Source organism: Bos taurus, chromosome 7, assembly GCF_002263795.3.
Source record: "Bos taurus isolate L1 Dominette 01449 registration number 42190680 breed Hereford chromosome 7, ARS-UCD2.0, whole genome shotgun sequence".
Lineage (NCBI taxonomy): Eukaryota > Metazoa > Chordata > Mammalia > Artiodactyla > Bovidae > Bos > Bos taurus.
The window spans coordinates 63019757-63044236 of record NC_037334.1 but is presented as its reverse complement, the minus strand read 5'-3'; the positions used below and the strand labels follow the sequence as shown (position 1 = coordinate 63044236).

Genomic DNA, 24480 nt, shown 5'->3' with positions numbered 1-24480 from the left:
ACCTTGGAACATTTTATGAAGCTGTTGATATTTCTATAGGAGAACAGAATGAGGCATGAGCTGAGGGGGAAAGTGGTGGGGTGAAGGTGAGGGCGGGGAGAAGGGCTGTTTGTTTCAGTTCGTTTGTGCTGATGACAGACCAAGAGTGATTAGGATTTAGAGGCAGCCCCCCAAAGAAAGCAGAGCACAACCTCCCTTATCCTGCCAGAGAAAAAGCAATAGCAGGTGCTTACGAGTAGAGATTATTACTTGAAGGAGAACATTTAATGTTGGACTTGAACTGAGGTTATAATATTCTAGGGAACTATAAACCCTCTTAGGAATCCAACAGAGAGAGCTAGACCCTTCTTCATAGGACAACACAAATACACCCCAATTTCTACTTGCAGTGAAATATTCATGGGCCGCAAGTTAACAATGCTTCTCTAACAAAATTTAAAACTTTCCTTAATGGAAATATTTCTTAACTTCATCACCCAATTTCCCACCATGGAGACCTACCCATGCCATGAATTGCTTCTCAGGATGTGAATACAAACTAAATGGATTCTTTAAGTTCCTCTAGGATCCAACGAACAAATCCTCAGCTAGTAGTCAAGGCACCCAGGCTCCAAAATGGGCTCTGCTTTGCCTTTTCAGAGATACACTGGCAAGTCTCAATTATTTTTTGATTTCAGTTTCCCCATCTGGAGAAAAATAAAAATGGAGAAGCGGATAGTTTTTGGCTAGGAAAGCAGTTTCTAACCTACATTCTGTAGAAGACAAGTAGCCTGCACAAAATAAGAGTTCTATGGCCAAAATGAACCAGGGGAATACTGAATAGTCTAGTCCCTTCTTGGAGATACACACAACTCCTTAGTATATTAAGGTCTCTGAGAAGTCCTGCAATAAAGAAATCTGATATATTTGGTTTAATCAAACATTTCCCTACTTGGTTTGATCATAATCTTTTTTCAGTGGAGTAACTACACTACAATCCCATCAGAGAGCATTTTACTTGGCACTGGGTTTAAAACTCAGTAAGGTGTGTCATCTATTAATCCTCCCCAAACAAACAAGAGGTAATAGGAGGCAGGTACTAAAACAGAGTGGTATGAATTCTAAGACCAGCAGAACACTATAAAATCCCTCCACCCAACCTTCCTTCACTTCTTGGGAACTGGGCGAAATAGTATGACTGCTCAGGCATTAGCTTTTAGTCTTTCTGTTCTTTCAATCTGTCTAGAATAGTGACTCTCAAAGCTTAATGGTCAAGAGAATTACTGCCCTGACGGGGTTGATAATCAAAGGGGGACTTTATCTGTGATGGATTATTTCTCTTATCTAATAAAAACTGATGCAAACATGACAAAATGTTAACAGGATGAAAACAGGTTAGGGTTACTATGGACTTCCTTTTTTTTTTTTCGTTTTTCAAAAGAAAAACATCTAAATAATATCAGTTCAGAGTTGAATATGCTTAATAGGGCATCCAGAGAATTTTCAGGGATAATTATGACTCCCCTGATTATTGCCTGAGCACAGACTTGACGGCTCACCCCCACATGAGATGCAGCCACACTCTGATAACATCCTCCAGAATGGGCTTTGGGGAACGCTGACCGGAAGCACCCAGGCCCTCCACCACGTGACAGTCCAGGGCCTAACACTGAGTCCACCTCCTTGTCTCCTGGCTGTAGGACTACAGGGTCAACATCTTCCTGCGGCAGCAGTGGAATGACCCCCGGCTGGCCTACAATGAATACCCCGATGACTCGCTGGACTTGGACCCATCCATGTTGGACTCCATCTGGAAACCTGACCTGTTCTTTGCCAATGAGAAGGGGGCCCACTTCCATGAGATCACCACAGACAACAAACTGCTGAGGATCTCCCGGAACGGGAATGTCCTCTACAGCATTAGGTGAGTCCTGTCAGGCTCATCACCCGCTGAATCCTCAGAACACGCCTTCTGGGAGGAGACACCAAGAGGAGGGCCAAGCAAAGGTGAACAGGCCCTGGCAACCCAATGCCTTTGCAGAACAGGCAGAGCCTGCTCTGCCGCTTACAATCAGCAAGAAAGAATCAAACACCATGGGAGCTTCTACAAGTCCATGGTTCATTATAACCAGGGAGACTAAGGAAGCAGCCTAGAGAGGGAGGGTTAAAACTAGGCCCCCAAGCTTCCCCAGCATTTCAGTAAAACAAGATGGGAAAAGAGTATTCGAAGTCAATGCCCACCGCAGGAATGTTTGGTTACTCAAGATAAATAAGTTCCAGAGAGCTGCTGTATATCAGTGTGCCTAGTAATACTGGACAGTACACTAAAACATGCATTAAGAGGGTAGATCTCATGTTACATTTTTTTACATAATTAAAAAAAAATAGCAGGAGCAAAGGCACAAAGTCTGAAAAATCACAGCAACTTCAACATAAATGGCCTGCCGGGTGGACAGTGCTGCTCACAAGTATAAACCAGGGATGCTCTGTCCTGATTATAAAACCTTTCTATCCTCTATTCCTTGCACTGACTTTAAGAACCTGAGACCCTCTTTCCAGGTTGGGAGGTATCCTGCAGACACTAGCTGGGGTCAAACCTTCAGAATTTTCTGCCACACTCTGCACCCCCCATCCCACGTAATTCCCAGTCTCCTGCAAGGCATGGAGGGAAGAACCAGTGTCCATGTAATATTCTTACTATGCATCATTCCCTGAGAATTTACCCACTAGGCTGGGACTTACCACGTATGATTTCTAATCCTCCCAACAACTCTATGAAGCAGGTTTTGTTATGCCTATTTTACAGATTAGACAAGTGAAGATCTGAAAGTTTAAGCAACTTGCCAGAGTTCCCACAGCTATTTAGTAGCAGAACCTAGATTCTACTATGTTAGTGTGGATCTAATGCCCACTCTGAGCCTAGAACATTCAACAGGCACTCAAATATTAGATGAACATATTTCTATTTCAAAGAGCTTAAAGGGGCACTGGTCCTAAATGGCTCCCTGTCTCCACCAGTTCCTCAGGGGAATATCTTTTGAATTCTATCAGGAGATGAGCTTTAAGTGTCCAGGCCCATAGGAGAAGCCGTACAGGCCCTAATCCCCAAGTGTGACTTGACTCAGACAGGGTAGGAGGGGGACTCAAGGACCTCAGGAGAGAAAGGAGGCACTGCGGGAGGGCAGGCTGGGAGGAATCAGGGGCCCACATGGCCTTGCTCACTTGCTGCCCACCCCACCCCATGCACATCCAGACTGGAAGAGTGACAGGCTCAGGACGGCCACCAAGGCCTTGCTGGCTAGGGATTTGCTGCAGCCAGGCTAGTTTCACATCTCCGGGAAGCTAAGCCCCAGTGCAGCGTGACAGAAGGACAAATCAGCAGAAAGTGATGTTCCAAGGTCATTCAACTTCAGGAAATTAACCCAGTGTGACAGTTGCCCCACTTTAGAGCTTTTATCTGCAGAAATTCAACAATGTGCCCTTTCCCTTCCCCCTCCTCCTCCCACTCCCTCTTTTCCCTCCTTTCCCTCCTTTCCCTCCCTCGCTTCCGCCTTGTACTTAAAGGGCCCACATCCACAGCCGTGGGTAAAAGCTGGAGGGGGGCGTTCACCCAGGGCTGTGTGCCTCACCATGTGGGGCCAAGGTGCTGGCAGCTAAGCCCCACATGACTACCAGTTAGGGGTCTTTGGACATTGAGGTTGGCTTTTCAGGACAGCAGTGCTAGAAAGCCCGTCAGCAAATACATGAGTTCAAGATCCAGAGGCCAGGAGCAACAGCTTTGAGTCGTGGCTGAGCCATCAGCTTGCTGTGAACTGACATGCGCCCCTCCCTGGCCTCCTCTACACCCTGGTTTTCTCACCTGTCAAATGCGGGAGTTGGCCTGTCGACTGAAGTCTCTTTGGCCTCCACTGGTCTTTCTTCTCCACTCCCTGCAGCAGGGGCCTGGGACTTGGCAGAGCCCTTCAAGCTGAAGCCTTGCATCTCAGCTGAGCTGCAGACCTCGGATTGTGCTAAGGGGACTCCCTCTGCTTGAGACTGCAGCCTCTGCCAGGGTTGAACAACCCAAAATCAACAGCTAGCCCAAAAGCCTGGGGAAACCACTGCTTCCCAGCTGAGCCCAACAGGAGCCCACAGATGGGAATCAGCTGTGTTTGGACACTGAGAAGGCAGGGGGCCTCTTGGAAATCACCTTTGATGAGCGTGTGAAGGGAGGAGCCAAGAACCACCTACACACCTGCTCCAGATGCACCTGGGGATGCCTAAGGCCTGGTCGCGCTCAGTTTAAAAGTCAGGCTCTGTCCGTACCCAAGAGCTCCGCAGAAGAGTAAGGATGCGGGCCTCCAGGCCTCAGGCACTTGCTAAAGGCAGGTTTCTAGAAGCCAGACAGACACCAAAGAAGCCCAGAAGTTCCACAGACTCTGTGTAACTAGAGGCAACCTCCTTTCTCTCTCTCATATGGAAACGTGCATATATTACTTCAATAAACGCTTAGTTCCCTGACCTCCTTGCCCTCTCCTAGATAACTAATTCACTGGTAGTAACTAGCATGGAGGCACAACTTCCCTGGTCTGTGGATCCAGCATCATTCAACTCCTTTCTCTTCCCAGGATCACCCTGACATTGGCCTGCCCCATGGACTTGAAGAATTTCCCCATGGATGTCCAGACGTGCATTATGCAACTGGAAAGCTGTGAGTCCCTTGCATGAGGCCTCCATTTTAAAAAAATCAGATCCTCCTTTACCCATGGGACCAGCAGAAATCCCCACACAGCTGCTCCTAACCCCTGGACCCCAGGAGATTACTGTGCTGTGTGCTGTGTTTAGTTGCTCAGTTGTGTCCAGCTCTTTGCAACCCCATGGACTGTAGCCCACCAGGCCCCTCTGCCCATGGAGATTCTCCAGGCAAGAATACTGGAGTCGGTTGCCATACTGTAACAGTCCAAAATACCAGATGAGGGGCTTTGCTCTTGGAAAGTGCATCAGAAATGTAACTTCCCTTACACGGTCTGACTCAGGTCCAGCTCTAGAGCCAGCAGCATTCTCCAAAGAGGCACTATTCCATGTCCTCTGTGAACATGCTCACCAGGAATAGAGAAGTAATAGCTTACATAAGTCAGAGTCCTTAAACTCCCAGAGTTGCCTATTCCAGCAGGGGAGAGAGATGTCTGTCCACACAAATAATTCTAACGCAGAGCAGCAAGTGGTTAGATGTACAAAATGCTGTGGCCTCAAGGCAGAAAGGGCACTTCCTTCTGATTGGGAAGGAGACAGGATACAGAGAAGGCTTTATGGAGGAGATCACAGGTGAACCAAGATTTTAACCAATGGGGTAGCTCACTTACTTGATTGGAAACATAGAAACCAATCTGACGAATTTGAAGACTGGAATTAAGTGGAAGGGCACAGGGGTTCAAACTCCTCACAGATTTGAAGGAGAAGCTAAAGTACAAGAACCAGGGCAGAGCATTTAGGCAACAGGAACTAACAGACCATTCCCTGGAGTAGCACCTCCAAGGAGAGCCAGCTCCCAACCTGCTATCACTTTATTCAGGCTGGGAGCAATCAGGGGCCCACATGGCCTTGCTCGCTTGCTGCCCACCCCACCCTATGCACATCCAGACTGGAAGAGTGACAGGCTCAGGACGGCCTAAATGAGTCACCATCTCAGACCTTGTGCCCCAACTGACAGCCCCACCATGACAGCAATCCATACAGTTATTCCCCGGGGGTTGGGGAGAGATGTGCTTGCAAGGATGGTGCACAGGCCAAAAACAGCAGAGGTCAGCTGAACTTGACAACAGAACTGAGAGCTGGGATGCTCAGGTGGGATGCTGGGAGGAGTGAGAGAGGTAACAGGGTTGTGAAGTAAACACAAGCAATTAAGCCAGCTTTAACCTCCCATGGGAGGAGGAGGGTGGGAAATAAAGCAATGTAGTCTCATGAGTTCCACTGAGGGTCCGATGCCTCCTCACCTCTAAGCCTAAACACCCCTGACATGCTTCAAATAAGAGCTTCCAGGTGGTGACTTCTCCTCCTTCTGATCCCATCCCAGTTGGATACACCATGAACGACCTCATCTTTGAGTGGCAGGAGCAGGGGGCTGTGCAGGTGGCAGACGGACTAACTCTACCCCAGTTTATCCTGAAAGAGGAGAAGGACTTGAGATACTGCACCAAGCATTACAACACAGGTAGGCGCAAGGGGCCACCCTCCTGGGGTCCCATCCTGCTGCAGCCAGGGCCAGAGGTCACTGCAAACCTTCGTGCCATCACCATTTCAGTGGGTCTTATGAGGCACCCATGGTGGATCTAATCTGCATTTATTACCCAGGGGTTAAGGGAACATCTCTTGAAACCAAAAGTATTCCCACCATTTCCTCCTGAAGTCCTGGGGCAAGTAACTTGAGCTTGGACCATGGCTCATGACAAGGGGAACTGGGAGACACAGTCTTTCTTCCAGGTAGCAGTGTGCTCAGCTCAGGGTAGAACCTAAGGCAGAAGGGAGAGCTGGCAGTGGGAGGACATCTAGCAGTGTCACAGAGCGGCTGGCACTTCTCAGAGGGCAAGAGCAGATGATGTTCCCACTAGATCTCAGGAGGGAGCTTCGAGCCAGCACTGAGGATTAGTAAGCAGTGAAGTTGGAAAGGGTCCCCTAGAGTGTGAGCTATGAGGGGAGAAGGGAAAAGCCCACTCTCTATCTCAGCTCTCTACCTCCCATGCCTAGCCCAGGCTTTGCTAGAAGAATGAACACAGGAATGAACTGGGGCAGGACCAAGACTGGCTTCGCCTGCCGTGTTTCAGGCAGGGAAGGAGCTTATGGAACACTGCAGACAAAAGGCAGGCCAGTCAGTATGCCAGCTGCGTGTGGGGGGCAGGGAGGCTGCTGTCTGAACGCAGCCCAGTGAAGTGGAGGCACATGACAGGCTGTGACAGGGGCCAAGGAGAGGAGGAGGTGAGGGCGAGGAGTTGAGGGAAACCACTGTGCGTTCTGATGCAAGTGGAAGGCCCAGAAGAGCAGGCAGCCTGGGTTCTGCTCTGTTTAGGACAGGTGTCCCTTTCCAGTGACCTCGGAGATAGATATCCTAGAAACTTCAAAACTACTCTCTTCATCCCTGGGAAGCTGAGACTCAGAGAGAGAGCAGACCAGTCATCCCTCAGTCTCCAAAGGAACTGGGTTCCAGGCCCCCCAAATTACCAATATCCGGGGATGCTCAAGGCCATGGTCAGCCCTCCTCACTGGAGGATGCAGGGCCCATGGGTCCGGAGAGCCAGTGAGTCCCCAGGTATCAAATAATTACAGCCGGCTCTCATACACCACAGCGTTTTTCTCATTCATTATCTCAATGGCCCTTCATTACCCACATTTAAGTAAGAGCTGAGTTCCGGGCTAGTTCTGTGGATTCAATGAGAAAAGACTGGCAAGGCCCTGACCACATGGAAGGTGCAGTCCAGGGAACTGTACAAAAATCCCCTGGCAACTGTGTGTCAGTGGACTGGAGCCAAGACCCCACCAGGGGACGGCCCGGCCCAGCTCAAGGGACACACAGACTGGGAGATGCGTTGTCCACAGCCTGGTGCAGAAGACAGAGAAAGAGAAAGAGAGGTCGACTTGCCTACTCAGTGTACTACACCTTAAAGGATCCAATGCTCACGTGAACAGAGCTGAAGGGACATGGGGAAAAAAGAAGCGCCCTGCCTGGGGGAGATGTCACCATTAAACAGGAGAGGCAGGATTCCTTGGCGGGTTGTGGGGTGGAAGAAGGGCATTCCGGGCAGAGGGATTATCAGGCTCAAAAACTCAGAAGTGTGAAAGTACAGAGGATATTCAAGGCAAGGGCTGGAGTGTAGGGGTCATGGGTGAGGTGAAGAAAAGGGAAGTGGAGTGGAAACAGGCTGCACTGTGAAGGGCAGACCACAGAGGCTGACCTTCTCCCTGTAGGTATCAAATAATCACATGATGAGGCTGATGGTGAATGACATTCTGAGCACTAATGGTTTGTGAGGGCTGTGCTAAGTTCTTTACTCATTTTACCATCTCATTTGCCATCGCAGTAAACACGAGTAGCCATGTGAGGTTGGTGTCATTATTATTTACTATCATCGTCATCATCCCCAATTTACCACAGATGAGGAAACTGAGGCACAGAAAGATTCAAACGCTCACCCAAGGACACGGCTAGTGTGAGGCTGGACCAGGATTCCAGCCAAGACTGTTCTGACCTCAGCACCTTGTTCCTATCCACTAGGCCACTTTGCCTTCCCACTCTAATTTCCTGCAGGCAAATTCACCTGCATCGAGGCCCGGTTCCACCTGGAGCGACAGATGGGCTACTACCTGATCCAGATGTACATCCCCAGCCTGCTCATTGTCATCCTCTCGTGGATCTCCTTCTGGATCAACATGGATGCTGCCCCCGCCCGTGTGGGCCTGGGCATCACCACTGTGCTCACCATGACCACCCAGAGCTCCGGCTCTCGAGCATCCCTGCCCAAGGTAAGTCCCACCGCCCAAGAGCACAGAACACCCGGACAGACATGGAGGACACACGTCTCCCTTTCCCGCCTGAGATCAGGCCTGCACAAGGAATTAGGCATTATTTCTTGATCCTCTAAACTCAGCAGGATCCAGCATTCAGATCCACAGAAACCCTTCCTCCAGAACATTTCCTGTATAGAACATCATGTTCTGTAGAGTTGCCAGATAACCACATTTTGTTCCATTCTCTACCAACACTAGACACATATTCTGCTTCATCTGCTATTAACACTCAACTCCACTTCCTCCAGCCGCTTCACAGCAGCGCTAAGGACAACATTCCACTCCTTTCACCATCAATGGCACTTTGTGTCTGGGGTCTTCAAGACCACACCATATACAAAGATTCAAAGGACTCAGAGACTCAACAAATTGTTGAACTCACAGCTAAGATTCCTTAGAGTGATTAGGATACACATTATCCTTAATCCATAGATTAAGGATACACAGCTAGTTGATAAGAGAAAAAGACACAGGCAGAGTCTAGAGGGATCCGTGTGCAAGCTTCCTCACTCTCTCCATCCCATGAGGGACCACACAGAGCTCACTCTCACCCCAGCAACAAAAATACAGCTATATGTGTGACAAGTTTCCACCCAGAGAAAGAGAGAAATTGTTCTGAGATTTAAGATTCAATATCAAAGGTTTTTATTAGGTGCTGGTTACACAAGTACCCTCTGCCCACCACATCCCCAAATTCCAGACTCCAAAGAGGAAAGCAGGTGTTAGGCTTAAACCACACTGTTTATACCAGTGGTCAAAACATGGACGGGCATGCTTATCAATTAGGGAAAGTGGGAAGATGCCCAAAATCCAAGTTCTAGATGTCAACCAAGGGCCACCCTGGCCAGCAGGTCCTTCGTAAGACAGCAGTCCGGTGCCTGCTCTGTTATACTCTTTTCTGCAGTACCTCAGTCTGATTCTGACATTTCTAATGTTAAACACCACCTTCTGTCACATTCACTATTAACTCTTGAACCATGTTCTGCTCTGTTCACTATTAACACTCAGCACATTTCACTCCACACACTGCTAATGCCAGATACACATTCTGCTCCATGCACTCCGTGCTAGACCCAGCATTCTGTTCCATTCTTCTCACACCAGACGCAGCATCCCACTGCATTGGTACCAACGCCAGACGCTAATCCTCCTCCAGTCAATTTGATGATGAAAGCAGCACTGTTCCTTTCACCGTTAACACTAGACCTCACATTCTGTTTAATTCACATTTAACACTAGACGGAATGTTCTGCTTCATTTACTATTAATGCCAGACACCACGCGCTCCTCCACTCACCCACACTTGAGGTAACAACACGGCTCCATTCACTATGAGCGCGTGATGCCTCAATCGGCTTTACTCTCCTGTATCGAGTGCTAGGCGCTGTTTTCCACTGCGTTCGCCACAGTCGTTGGAACCACTTTCCACATTCCTCAACACCAGGTCCAACATGTGTGTGTTAAGTTGCTCAGTCATGTCCATCTCTTTGTGACCCCATGGACTGTAGCCTCCAGGCTTCTCTGTCCATGGGATTCTCCAGAGAAGAATACTGGAGTGGATTGCCATTCCCTTTTCCAGAGGATCTTCCAGAACCAGGTCTGGTCTCCTGCACTGAAGGCAGATTCTTTACCATTTGAGCTACAGGGAAGACCCAACATGGTGCTCTGCCATTAATGCCAGACACCAACCATACTCTGCCCCCTTCAGCCTTATGCTAAATGCAACATTCTGCACCATGGGCAATGAATACGGCACTTCACGTTCTGTTCTGGTGCAGAAAAGTTGGAAGAATAAGCAACGAATACCTAGTAGCCTTCACCTCAACTCTAGTTATCATTTTCCACATTGTCTTTATCTTTCTCTCTAGGTAAGCAGGTAGATAGATGCAATTTTTACTGAAGCATTTGAAGGTTACAGACAGCATGACAATTCACCTTTAAATAAGGACAATGATCACATGATATTATCACAACTAAAAAATTAACATTAATACAATAATATCACTGAATTAGAAATAATTCCATAATTTCACCAAAATTTAAAGAACCTTTACGTTTTCTCAATGGTCCAAAAACTGTCATCAGTGGACATGGTGAGGGATCCAATCAAAGATCCAATAAACATACACATTGCATACGGTTTACTCTTTTAATCTAGAAGAGTCTCCCCACTGTTTTCTTTCATGACACTGACTATTCCATTAACTTTTAATGTGAGACATGACATTCTACTTCAATTGTCATCTATGCTAGACACCACTCTCTCCTCTATCCATCCTCACAAGAAAACTCAACAATGTGCCCCTTGTACCATTAAGGCTAGACTTTGCATTCTGCTACATTTACTATAAAAGCTTGAAACCAAACTCTCTGTTTACGGTTACCAGCTGACAGCACATTCTGCTCTGTTCATTTGCAACAGCAGGAGGAATATCTTGCTTTCTGTTCCTTATGTTAAGCTCAACATGCTGCTCCTCGCTCTATGAATAGTCTACGCCACAGTCCCCTTCACTTATAATTGACTCTAGACTCAACATTCTGTTCCACCCATTGTTAACACTGGCCTTGAGAGTGGGCTCCATTTGCTAATAACACTCAACCTGACAGTCTTGCCTCTTTCAAAGCATAAAATTCAGTGGCATTTAGTATATTTACAAAGTTGTGTACCCTCGGCAGTGTCTAATTCCAGAACATTTTCATCACCCCACAGAGAATCCCCATCTTCATCAACAGCCACTCCTTGTTCTCTCTGAATTTGCCTATCCTAGATGTCTCACTTAAGAGGAATCACACAATATGTGCACTTTTATGACTGGCTTCTTTCATTTAGCATAATATTTTCAAGGTTTACATATGTTGTAGAATGTATCGCTACTTCATCTCTTTTTATGGCTGTATAATATTCTGTTGCATGTATAGATCACAATTCGTTTACCTATTTATTAGTTGATGGGCATTTGGGTTATTTCCATGATTGCCTGTTTTAAATAATGCTGCTGTGAACAAGCATTTCCTGTGTATAAGTTTTTGTGTGGACATATATTTTCAACTTTTAAATATATATTATTATATTGTACATTATAGTCATTATATTAATATATACTATATATTATATATAAGTTATAGGTATATTATATACTCAACTTTTCTAGGAATGCCAAATTATTTTCCAAAGTGGCTATACCACTTTATAATACTGCCAAGGTTCCACTTTCTCCACATCCTCATTAATGTTTGTTATTCTACCTCTTTGATTATAAATATCTCAATAGATGTGAAGTGCTATCTCATCATAGTTTTGATTTGAATTTTCCTAATAACTAATAATGTTTAGCATCTTTTCATGTGTTTATTGACCATTTTTATATCTTCTATGGAGAATCAATTCAAATCTTTTACCCTTTTTTTAATTGGGGCATTTCTCTTTATTGTTGTAATAGTTCTTTGTGTATTATCGATTTTAAACTCTTAAGAACATGATTTGCACATATTTCTCCCATTCTACAGGTTTTCACTTGATTGAAAATGTTCCTTATGCACAAAAGTTTGTAACTTTAAGGAAATTAATTTAAATTTTCTATTGTTGTTTGTAATTTTCGTATCATTCTTAAGAAACTAGTGCCTAATCCAAGATCATAAAGATTTACACGTACATTTTTTCTAAGAATTTCATGCACTGTGCTTAGCCGCTCAGTCCATGTCCAACTCTTTGCAACCCCATGGACTGTAGTCTGCTAGGAAGCTCCTCTGTCCATGGAATTCTCCAGGCAAGAATACTGGAGTGGGATGCCATGCCCTCCTCCGGGGGAATCTTCCCAACCCAGGAATCGAACCCAGGTCTCCCACATTGCAGGCAGATTCTTTACCATCTGAGAGTTACATAGGTTAGCTCTAAATATAGGGTTTCAATCTATTTTGTTTATTTTTGCATATGAAATGAGGGAGAGATATCATTCTTTTGTTGGTGATATCCAGTTATCCCAGCACTGTTTGTTAAAAAGATTATTCTTTCCATCCATTGAATTCATATCCTTCTCAAAAGTCAATTGGCCATAGGCTTTGACTAAGTAAATCCCAAAATATGGGTTTACTTCTGGACTCTCAATTCTATCCCATTGATATATACACACACACACACACACACACACACACACACACAAATTTATCTTATGTCAGCATCACACTCTTGAGTATCATAGCTTTATAGTAAGTTTAGAAGTTGAAGAGTGTGAGTCCTCCACCTTTGTTCTTTTTAAAGATTGTTTTGCCCATTCTGGCTCCTTAGCATTTCCATATGAACACGAATATAAATTTTAAGATCAGCTTGTCAATTTCTGCAGCAACAATAAAAACAAATTTTAATTTTAAATGTATTGAGTCTGTACAGGAACTTGGGGAGTATTGACATCTTAACAATATTAGGTCTTCCAATCCATGAACACAGAATATCTTCCCACTTATTTAGATCATCTTTAGTTTCATCCCACTGCTTTCTAGACCCCGTGGTTTCTAACGAGAAATCAGCTGTTAATCTTACTGAGTATACCATGTACATGATGAATTATTTCTCTTTCTGCTCTTAAGATTCTTTTTTTTTTTTTTGGCTTTAGACAGTTTGATTATGGTGTGTCTAGGTGTGGAACTCTTTGCGTTTATCTTACTTGGGGTACATTTAGCTTCTTTGATGAGTACATTAGTGTTTTTCATCAAATTTGGGGAAATATCGGCCATTATTTGTTCAGATATTCTTTCTGCCTTTTTCTGTCTCTTCTTCAGAAATACCCATCAAACACAGGTTAGTCCACTTGATGATTCCCCCACACGTTTCTGAGGCTCTGTTCATTGTTCTTCATTCTGTTCCTGGGACAGGATAACCTCAAGTTCACTGATTCTTTCTTCTGTCCACTCAGACATGTTCTTAATTCTCTCCAGTGAAAGTTTCAGTTCAATTATTTTACTTTTTAACTCTAGAATTTCTATTTAGTTCTTTTTCGTAGCTTTTCATGCTCTACTTAGTGAGACTTTGTTCCCACACTTTTCTGTAGCTGGGTAGCTAAGGTTTTTTTGGTTCTTTGAACATATTAAAAATATAACTGATTTAAAGTCTTTGTGTATTAAGGCCAATATCTGGGCACAACTATTTTTGACTGTGTTTTCTCCTTTGTATGGGCCTGACTTAATAAATCCAGGCTTCTATAACAAAGTACCATAAGCTGGGTGGCTTATAAATAGCGTAAGTTTGCCTCACAGTTCTGGAGGCTGGAAATCTGAGACCAGGGGGCCAGGGTAGTCTGGTTCTGGTGAGGATTGTCTTCCAGTTACAAACTGCTGACTTACTGTTGTATCCTCACAGGGCAGAAAGACAGCAAGCTAGCTCTCTGGACTCTTTCTATAAAGGCACTACTCCCATTCATGAAGGCTCCACTCTCGTGACCTAATTACTTCCCAGTGATGTCATCTCCAAATACCATCATATTGGGATGAGATTTCAACATACGACTTTTGGGAGGACATAAACATTCAGTACATTGCATTCACCATACTTTATTATTTTTTGTATATCTTAAATATTTTTGATAAAAATTATACATTTACATGGAGAAAGCAATGGCAACCCACTCCAGTACTCTTGCCTGGAAAATCCCATGGACAGAGGAGCCTGGTGGGCTGCTGTCTATGCGGTCGCACAGAGTCGGACATGACTGAAGCGACTTAGCAGCAACAGCATACATTTACATAATATAATGTGGCATATCACTGAGCCAAGCAGTTTAAAACTTTGCTGTAGCCTTTACTTTCTGCTTATTCAGAGTTGACAGCTAAGAGCCTTGTCAAGTCACCCCGGACATGCACATAGGCCTAAAAATGCACATTGGTTCCCAGGAATATCTCATAGCTTTATGGACAACTCATTCCCCAAGTTTTCCTTTTATTCTTTTTGATCAACCAATTGTTTGCCTCAACTGTTACCAACTGCCTGAGGCTGATGTAATGTTCAACACTTGCCAATGATTGTTTTCAACAAATGCCCTCAAGGAAAAAGCTGCTCTCTTTGGGACAGCTCCAAGTCAGGTCAAATAAAGACAGTCTTGTGAGTGGTCTCTTTCCGAGAACCATAAGACAGGTCAAATAACAATTCCCTGAGAACACAGCTTTAAAGAAGCTCCTACTCCCTTCTGCCCCATCCAGTGGCTGTCAGGATACTGGTGTTCACTGTGCCTGCAGGCTGTTGCTTTACAAGACTAGCACAGAGCCACACACGAGGCGATGGGAACAGGGCAACTTAAAACATCACAAAGGAAATAAAAACATACATCCACAGAAAAACCTAAGTTCACAGCAGCATTATTCCTAATAAGAGCCAAAAGGTAGAAGCAATCCAGATGTCCTTAACTGATGAATGGATCAATGATATGTGTTATACCCAGAGTACTATTATTTGGCCATAAAAAATAAAATACTGACATATGCTATGATATAGATGAATATTGAAAACATTATGCTAAGTGAAAGGCCACATATTGTATGATTCCATTCACATAAAATGTCCATGATTGGAGGAAGAGAATTGGGGGAATAAGGAAATGATAGATAAAAGATAGTAGGTTCCTTTTGGAGGTGATGAAAATGTTCTAAAATTGACTATGATGATGACTGTATATAATTGTGAAGATATAAAATCATTGATTTCTATACTGTAAATGTGTATGATACATGAATCATATCTCAATAAAGCTGGGTTATTTCTAATGCCATGAAGCCTGCTGTTCTTACTAGGATTCAACTGATTTTCCCAAATAAATGTTTACAGGATTGCTGTTAGACTTTAATTCATTAACAGAGTTTGGAGAAAAGCTGGTTCTGACCATTTTTTATAGAGTCCTCACTGCTTTTTTGCAGGGGGAGAGCTTTTGAAGATCTTGCTCTGCCATTCTCACTGATATCCTCCACTTACTTTTACCATTAGGTAACAATTCTCCTATCACCTTCAGTCTGAACACCACATTCTATTCCATCAATGACAGAATGATGGACACACCATCCCCCTTCTCTTGAGGGCTCTTCTAGGCACCATGTTCTTTTCTCTCAATATTCTGTACAGTCTTCTTGATTAATTTCTCATCTGTTTCCTTCAGTAACCTCCATCCTAATATTCCAGCTGAGAGGAAACAACAGAAAATGATGGGGAAGGGGGTTTCTAAGGAGCAGAAAACATTCCTCCACACTCAATATTTCACTCTGTTCTCTCCTCATCTGTGTTCTTCCCCCCACCTCTGCCCCAGGTATCGTATGTGAAGGCCATCGACATTTGGATGGCCGTGTGCCTGCTCTTTGTGTTCTCAGCCCTGCTTGAGTACGCCGCCGTCAACTTTGTGTCTCGGCAGCACAAAGAGCTGCTCCGATTCAGGAGGAAGCGAAGACATCACAAGGTAGGCCTTTGGCTCAATGCTGGTGGTAAACAGAAGCGTTCTGGGCAACCTTGTCTTATGATACTTGTTTTCCTGTATCATTCTTCTCAGTGGATAAAGCATGCATAAAATACGGATCAAAGTTCCACAAGTCCTAGTTTCTCCTCCCATAAATAAAGCCCTGATTGGGTTTATGGGCACTCATTCTTCTAACACTAATAACACTAATTATCAGGTTACACTTGAAGACAGAATTGATGGAGCAAACACTGATGGGGCCAAGATAGCAACTAGCTATAAACCCAAAGCATGGAAGGCTGCATGATGTTTGCTGGTGTTTTCTATGAGCGGGCTGCACTGTTTCAATGGGCCTGATTCCAGAAGCGATTGGTATCACAGAACATGAGATCTTAGAGTAGAATGTCCAGTTTCCGGGCCTTTGTTTCCTACCTTCAAGAAGAGGCATGCTGTATGGTCTTCCCCTGGAGTGAATTCTCTTTCCTTATGAGAGACAGAATAAAGAAATGCTTTGAAATTAAATATTAAAGTAGGCATTTAAAATATGCAAATAATACCAAATTTATCTTGTCATTGCTGCTGCTGCTTCTAAGTCACTTCAGTCGTGTCCAACTCTGTGCGACCCCATAGACAACAGCCCACCAGGCTCCTCTGTCCCTGGGATTCTCCAGGCAAGAACACTGAAGTGGGTTGCCATTTCCTTCTCCGTATCTTGTCATTAGGGTTATGAAAAGAAAATAGTACATTACTGTATACTTGAAAAGTTTGAGTCCTAATGAAGAAAGGCATTTAAAAAACAAAAGGAAAAGAAATACTTGGCAGGGACTTCCTTGGCAGTCCAGTGGCCAAGACTCCATACTTCTATTGCAGGGGGCTGGGGTTCAATACCCAGTCAGGGAACTAAGATCCCATACGCGTAAGATTCTGCCAGCCATGTGGTGAAGCAAAAAACAAAACAAACAAACCTGGCAGCCCACCTCTGAAAAGTCACCAGCCTCTGTTAACTCTGTGGGAGCAAAGTGGCTACATACCTAAGTCTGTAACCACTCCCCCAGGAGACCTTTCTCCTAGGGATCAGAGGACTTGCTTTTCTCTCCAGTCTCATCTTCACGTCACTTTCCCCCTTGCTCTCTGAGCACCATCCACACTGGCTTTTTTCATAGTTCCTCAAACACACACACAGGACTTCAGGTGTCTTGTTCTCTCCACCCAGGCTGCTCTTCCAGTAGACTGGTTGCTCTTCTAGTGCACTTTGCTTGGTATGAACCTACTCATTTTCCCAGTTCTCAGCTATGGCACCTTTCCCTGATACCCTAGTCAAGGTGCAGGCCCTGTACTGAGGTGCTGATGCCAGGCTGTTAAGTGTGATCATGCAGGTTGTATCCAAGGGCCCCCAGCCAAGGAAGCTCTCTTCTCTTAGGTCCTGCCCTGGCGTGGACTGTATCAGCCAGAGGAAGTGATCCCAATTCAGACACCCAGAGCAGGGGAGTACCGCTAGTCTGATACGCACAAAGACACTTTATTGTCAGCCAAGACGATACTCAGTTTCTTTCCTTCTAGACACGAGTTATAATTACAATTCAATCAGGAGTTTGTTTCATGCGCACCACCCACTGAATGGTAAGTTCCATCAGGTCAGAGACCACATCTACTCTAGCTCAGTACTACTGATACAGCCCTGGTGTTTACCACAAGGCCTGATAGATAGTGAACATGGAATAGGAATTTGCTGCACAAATGCACAAAGGGATAAAAAAAAAAAAAAAAAAAACCACTAATGGAATAAAAAAAAGGAGACCCTGCAGACGGAGAGGCTGCCTGGGAGCTTTTCCAGCTATAGATGAGGGCAACCAAGAACTCAAACACTGGCCACACCACACACCTAGGCCCTATCTACCTTAGACTGACCTACTGAAAGCAGCTGTCTACCCAGCCACAAGAATTGGGACAAAGGACTCTGCCTCTTGAGTTCTCTTTGCTATGTGATTTTCAGCTAGCCTCTTCTAGGGACCAGCATCCACATCTGTAAAATGGGCACAATGGGGGACTGGTGAAAGATGAAATCAGATCCCATTTAAGTTATATTCCTGCCACACAAGTACCAGGAATTAAAATGATCCAAAGGCACACATTTCCCTCAGTATGTTTCTTAAACATCAGCAATCTGATTCAATTAACTTCTAGCAGATTACCGCAGGCAGCAGGCAGACGTTCCGAGACAGAGGCTGTCCACGAGAGTTAGGATAAAAGCTGCACTGGAAGAGGGACGCAAACATCTTGGGTGCAGCTGGCCAGACAGGACTTCTTGAAAGATCCTGGTTTTAGTCTTTCCATTACTGTCCATCAGATACCTAGCCTCCGATTCTTAACACAATCTAAGCAAGGAACTGACCAAACACAACTGTCTCTGAGATTTACTTCTATTTTCCCTTTTCCCCGACCAGGGGCTAGCAGCTTTATGCATTCCCTCTGCAAAAAGAATGTCAATAATTTATCACAGAGATGCTTACATGGGAAGACTATGTTCAAAATACTTGACTGGTACCAGGTCACTAGACTGTGCCCTGCATAGCTCCAGCAGGCATTCTGTGCATGGACTAAAATATAAATGGAGCCCCTTGCAGATACGTAACGTTGTGGGACCTATAGTGTTTGCAAAGGTTGCCTCCACCCTTGCCAAATGCCTACCAGTTTTACGTATTCGAGGAAAACAAAAGCTTTGTCTCTGGCCAGGTAAAATGTGAATAAGGCCACTGTGCAGATTTGATCAGAGTCCTCTGCTGGGTCCCTTCCTCATTCTCTCACAGCATGTTGGTTCTGGAAGAGCTCTCAGAGAGGGTCCCATCCAGTCCTCCCGTGCAGATGAGGACAAAGAGGAGGGGAAAGTGACCAGGATCTTGGAGGCACTGATGGGAAACACACAGAGGCCTTCCAAGACCCACGGCTGATCTCAGAAAACACTGACCACACACCACCAGCTGCTTATCTGTTCATCAGCGTCTCCATCCTGAAGCAGATAAAAATAGCCCTGCATTTATTAGATCTTAAGTAGGAACGAAGATTTACCCCAAGGCAGAGGCCAAAAACTAGTAGCTAGAAGGTCAGATTTGCCATGCAAATATCTTTAAGTTCACCAGCAGTATCTTAAAAATCTGGAATGAAGTGCCAGCATTCAATGAAGTGCCAGTGATTACTCTTCCAGCTTCACTCAAAATATCACAGCCTCTGGTCCCTCTGGATTCACATCCCACATGGTATAGGCTCACTGCAAATGCCTTTAGGTAAGGAACGCAGTCCACGGCCCCAGTTCCCTTCATCACTGTCTCTCCTGCCTGGCCCCTGGTGTGCATCGGAATTAGTGTGACCTTGTGCCCACAGGCTCTGAACTTGGCACAGATGTCAGAAACTGAAGGCGCAGAATCAGGCTCACCATAAAAAACAGCTTCCTTTGGAATAAGGCCCTGTGGATGTGGCTTGCAGGCTGGCCGTACATTAGCTTGGGCTGCAGAAACCTCCCTTTAGCAGAAAGTTTGCAGAGGGGGTTTTAAGCCCCAGATGGTGAGTGAAGAGGAACTAGCCACATGCCTGATTTTCTCTGAGCCCATGATCTTGGCCAGGCTCCTCGACTCCCACCACCCTCCCATGTTACCTCATTTGCTGGGCAGAAACCATCTGGTCCTCGAATTCCCCAGCCAGCCTCATTAGTCAGATTATTAGGAAACCTCTGTGAGCCCGACTGGGCAGGCACACTACCAACCTCCCTGGCTTCGATCGGATTTCCCCTGTTCCAGTCCCGCGCAGCTCCAGATACAGTTGGGCATTCGTTGGCTGCCATCTGCTGGCTCAAATAGGAATAGCAGGCTTTGTCCAGTTATCTCTAGGGAATTTCCTTTCTCCTGGATACAATGTAAAATTGATCACCTTCTAACCAGATGAGGCCTCCACACATCCATCCCCTCCCCTCTCATGTTTAACTGATGAAGAAGGCAGAAAATAATTTGCCCAAAGCAATACAGAAAGTTAATTTTGAGTGTCCGCCTGCATAACTAGAGCCCAGCGAAAAAACATTTTCAAGCACACCCTCCTCTCACCCGCCGCCCCCCCCCCCCCCCCCCCCCCCCCGGTATTGCTACAGTGAGCGATAAATGAGATTGTCAGACCCAGCCCCGCTCCCAGGCACAGGGTCCAGTCACTTGGCCAGCTTCCCCCAGTCCTCTCCTCAGTGCTGGCACAAGCCCTCTACTGTTGTCCTTCCCACAGAAAAATACTGGTTGAGCACCCATCTGCCAGGTGCTGGAGCCCACCTTCTTACCCTCACTTCCTGCAATGAGGGTGTTGGACCAGATTCACTGGTTTGTGAAAGATGTCTTGAGCATTCATATGTCAAATCCTCCAGGTGCTAGGAATACAACACCATTTTAATTTAAATTAATTTAAAAAAAAAAAAAGGAAGCTGGGACAGACTGGATATGCAAGGTAACCATTTGGTCAACAAACATTTGCAGAGTTTTGAGCTCCTTCTCAGGAAATATATTCATATGTCTAGTGTTGAAGGTGCGGTAAGCATGATGTGCTTTGCCTTCGCCTTCATAGAGCTTACACTCTAATGAGAGAGACAGATGTTAATCAAGGAAAACAATGCGATAAGAGATTTAAAATAAAAAAGGAAAAGCCGAGAATCCTGATGTATGGATCACACATCAGGGACATTGAGCCTAACCTCAGGCTCAGGGAAGGCATCTGAGTAGGAATTAGTTCAGAAAAGAAGGGGCTGGAAGCAGGGGCGGGGTTGGGAGAGACAGACTCAGCAGAGAGAACCACCTGAGCAGAGTGCAAGAGGAGTGTGGCACTTCCCAATAGATGGAAACACCACAGGGCACAGAAAGTCAAACGGAGCATCCACAGACGGGCAATCCAGGTCATCATGTAAAGCTTTTAATTATCCTCAAGTCAGTGGCAGCCTATTAAGAAAGTTTTAAGCAAAGGATGATGGATAAGATCCATGTCATAACAACCCAGAGGGGTGGCAGGGCTGGGGGAGATGGGAGGCCGAAGGGAAACGGGGCTGGAGGTCATCACAAGCCCAGATGAAGGCCCAGGCTGGGGTGGCACAGGCAGAGCTGGACAGACACCAGGGCCCCCAGACTGCCCTGCACAGGAACAAGCAGAAGACAGAGCAGCTGCCCACAAAGCGCTCACTCTCAAGTCGGCAGTGTGAGCCGATAAAGCCCCCCAGAGTCACACACTGAATCAGCAGCTCAGCGAGACTCTGAGGACCACGTCAGAGCTCACAAGGAAGGACCACAAAGCCACATGTGATGCGAGCAGGCAAGAGTGTCTCCTCGATCCAGACGAGGAGAGGGGGAAATGAAGCAGGTCAGGCAGCAGGCGCTTGGGTAGTGAGCATGCAGCCAGGAGGTGGGAACGCACGAGGGATGGCTGAGAACGTGCAACGCAACAGGCAGGTGTGCAGAGCACAGGCAGGGGAGGCGGGGAGCCTGGAAAGGTAAGTTGGAGCCAAATGATGAAGGGCTTGAGAAACTCCAGATGAAAATCTTGATAAAAATCCAGAGCCTGTCTGAGGTCACACCTGCCAGGGATACGGGACCATGGAGGTAAGAGGCAGCTGTGGTCCCTGGGCTTGCAGCCCTTGCTTGCTCCTGATCCATTCACTCCCTCCCCAAACCCACACACAGAAGCCTGGGGGATGGGGTAGGGGAGAGGGCAAGGAGGCAACAGAGGCAAAGCAGGGGATCTTTCCAAATCGTCCTCTGGGTTTCTAACAAAACGGCATTCAGAGTATCTGCTCAGCTACAACTTCTGATGATCGAAAAGCATCTTAAAGGAGTGGGGTGAATCTTATCCCCACTTAAATAAAAAAATTTAAATTAAAAACCCTGAGAGTCACAGGAGGAAGTGACTCTGAGGAAGAGTCTTCTGAGGAAGTGACCTGCCCAAGGTCATACAGCCACAAGTGACTGAGCCAAGGTCATTGCACAGGTCTCAGACTCCACACCACACACCTATCCCCTGGTTTGCATCTGTTTCGGCATTTGATGGCGCCCCTCTATAAGGCATAACTCCCCAGCCAGCCACAGAGCCTTCAGGGGCCTAGAGTGGTGCCATCTGGGAGGCAGGGCGAGCCAGATGGGCACGGCCTGGCCCCCAGGGGAGTGCCTGCAGGGAGGGTGCCCAGCCCCTGTCTTATTTTAAGTAGAGCCCCATGTTGAATCTGTTCCAGGAGGATGAGGCTGGAGAGGGCCGCTTCAACTTCTCGGCCTACGGCATGGGCCCAGCCTGCCTTCAGGCCAAGGATGGCATCTCTGTCAAGGGCGCCAACAACAGCAACACGACCAACCCTCCTCCGGCACCATCCAAGTCCCCGGAGGAGATGCGAAAACTCTTCATCCAGCGGGCCAAGAAGATCGACAAGATCTCCCGCATCGGCTTCCCCATGGCCTTCCTCATCTTCAACATGTTCTACTGGATCATCTACAAAATCGTCCGCAGGGAGGACGTCCACAACCAGTGACGGGTCTGGGCTGGGGGTTGCTGGGAGTGGGCAGAGTGGGAGGGGCACAGGAATCTGAGGGCCGGAGGAGGAGGAGGAGGGGAAGCGAGGTGCGTGCGCGCCATCTCTCAAATGCAGCGATGCATGGCTCAGAATGTGGCACTATCTATTCAACATTGGGTAGGGGTGGCAGGGGGAGGGAGGGGTTTTTCTAATACGGGAAGTGAGAGGCAGGGAGGAAGGGGAGGATTCGGGGTGGGCGCAGCGGTGGGGAGTGGTAAAAACCACTTTCAAAAATTTGAGTCCGTGGGCTGTGCAGTTTTCCTGTTTGGAAGGAGAATACAGTCTGCCCCAGAGCAGCAGCAAAGCCATGTAATATATATGATATATATTCATGCTTAATATGAATGCAAAACCACAAGAACAAAAGACTTGTTTCTTAACCTATCAGCCTAGTAACTGCTTAAATTTTTAAAAGTCACAGAAGTGATGGACAATTTTTTCCAGAGTGGAAAACAGTCACAAATCAGCTTGCTCTGGTGTGTCCCACATCACACCCCTCCCAGCGCCATCCCTGTCTTCAAACTGGCCCAGGTGGACTCATGACAAAAAGCCATTTCGCCTCTGCTTCAAGGGGGCCGTGCGGCCCAGGCACGGGTGGTGGAAATGGGGGAAGGTGGAGAGAGGAGAAGGGGAGTGACTAAAGAGATGGGACGATGCAGAGGACCAAGGATGGAGAGTCATCTTCACCCCTCCAGGCTGGGGACCTCTCTCTCTGCTGCTCCTCTCTAGGCCCTCTCATTTCTGTGCTTCTCCACCCACCCCACCTACCATCCACCGCCCAGAAATGGCCCCCATGGTTTTTCTCATCATATTGCTAATATGCAATCTTTTTTATGGTTAAAAAAAAAGTAATAATCTCAAGAAATAATATGCAGATAGACTGAGTATAAACAGATGCACTTTTTCAGATGTCTATTTTTTTGGAGAGTGTCTTTGGAATTGCAAGGAGGGGTATGTTTGGGAAGGTGGGGTTTCAGGATGAAACAGATGTATTATATTGTGGCTCTACGGAGTGGAGTTTTATGAGGTAAAAGGGCAGTCGTAGGCTGCTGCCGCTTAGATACATGGATACGGGTGGAAAGAAACAGTGATGTTTATAAAGTCTGTTCATTATATTCTGACATTTCATATACCACAAAGAACATGGGGAGCTTGGCGGGGGGGGGAAGAGCCCATTATATTTTTGTAAATCTTTTTTTGTTTTTCTTTTTGGTGCTTTGTTTAGCTTTAACATTTAGGAAAGTTAGACAAATTCTCTTTCCTTCTAACTCTGAAGTGCCAGAACTATCCCAAGATAGCTAGGGTACTCCGGGGGAAAAGAAGAGGGACTAGGCAGTGGACCGCAGGAGTGGGGGAGCCTGCTCCAGGACACGGATGTTGACAGGTAGGAGGTCTGCAAGGCGGGCCGTGGGATCAGAAGGGAGCTGTGTCTGGCAGCTGGCACACCACTGCACCGGGGGCGACAGCACTATTACTTGCGGCATCCTCCCTGCTATGGCCTACAACCAGGATACTGGGATTGCATTTCTTTCTTTGCACTTTTGTGGATCAGAGTGGTAGGCAGTTGACAATCAGTCTGTACTGTGACTTCGGGTTCACTTGGGTCTTTGGAGCATCCCTAACTTAGGGCAGGACAGAAGTGAGACACTGGGAACCTAACCCCACCCTAAAGCACCTTCCCCAGGGGAAATGTCTCCCATTCCCCATGGTGCAATAGCTAATTCCCACAGAGGCCCAAAGAAGTGGGTCAAGATAAGGACCCAGAAGTGATTCAGGTCAAGAAAATGCACTATGCAGCCAAAAAAGGATTTGGCTTTGTGGCTTTAACGAAAAAGTTGTTTGCAACCAAGTTCCAAGGTCAATAAATCATTGCCTTCCTTTCTTTTGGCCTGTGTAGAGCAGAAAATGAAGCTGTTTTCTAGCTTTGCAGGGTGTGGGATGGATCCTGGAATCACTTTTTCT

General features: G+C 46.2%; 1 protein-coding gene across 1 annotated transcript in view; it reads left to right on the top strand.

Moving 5' to 3' along the window:
* The window catches only part of GLRA1 (glycine receptor alpha 1), an 86573-nt gene extending 63955 nt beyond the window's left edge, over positions 1–22618 (top strand). Inside the window, 6 exon segments of the mRNA NM_174321.2 lie at positions 1680–1903; positions 4587–4669; positions 6032–6169; positions 8258–8472; positions 15801–15947; positions 22162–22618. Coding sequence (NP_776746.1) covers positions 1680–1903; positions 4587–4669; positions 6032–6169; positions 8258–8472; positions 15801–15947; positions 22162–22476 — 1122 coding nt within the window. The 3' untranslated portion in view covers positions 22477–22618.
* Positions 22619–24480: the final 1862 nt, after the last annotated feature.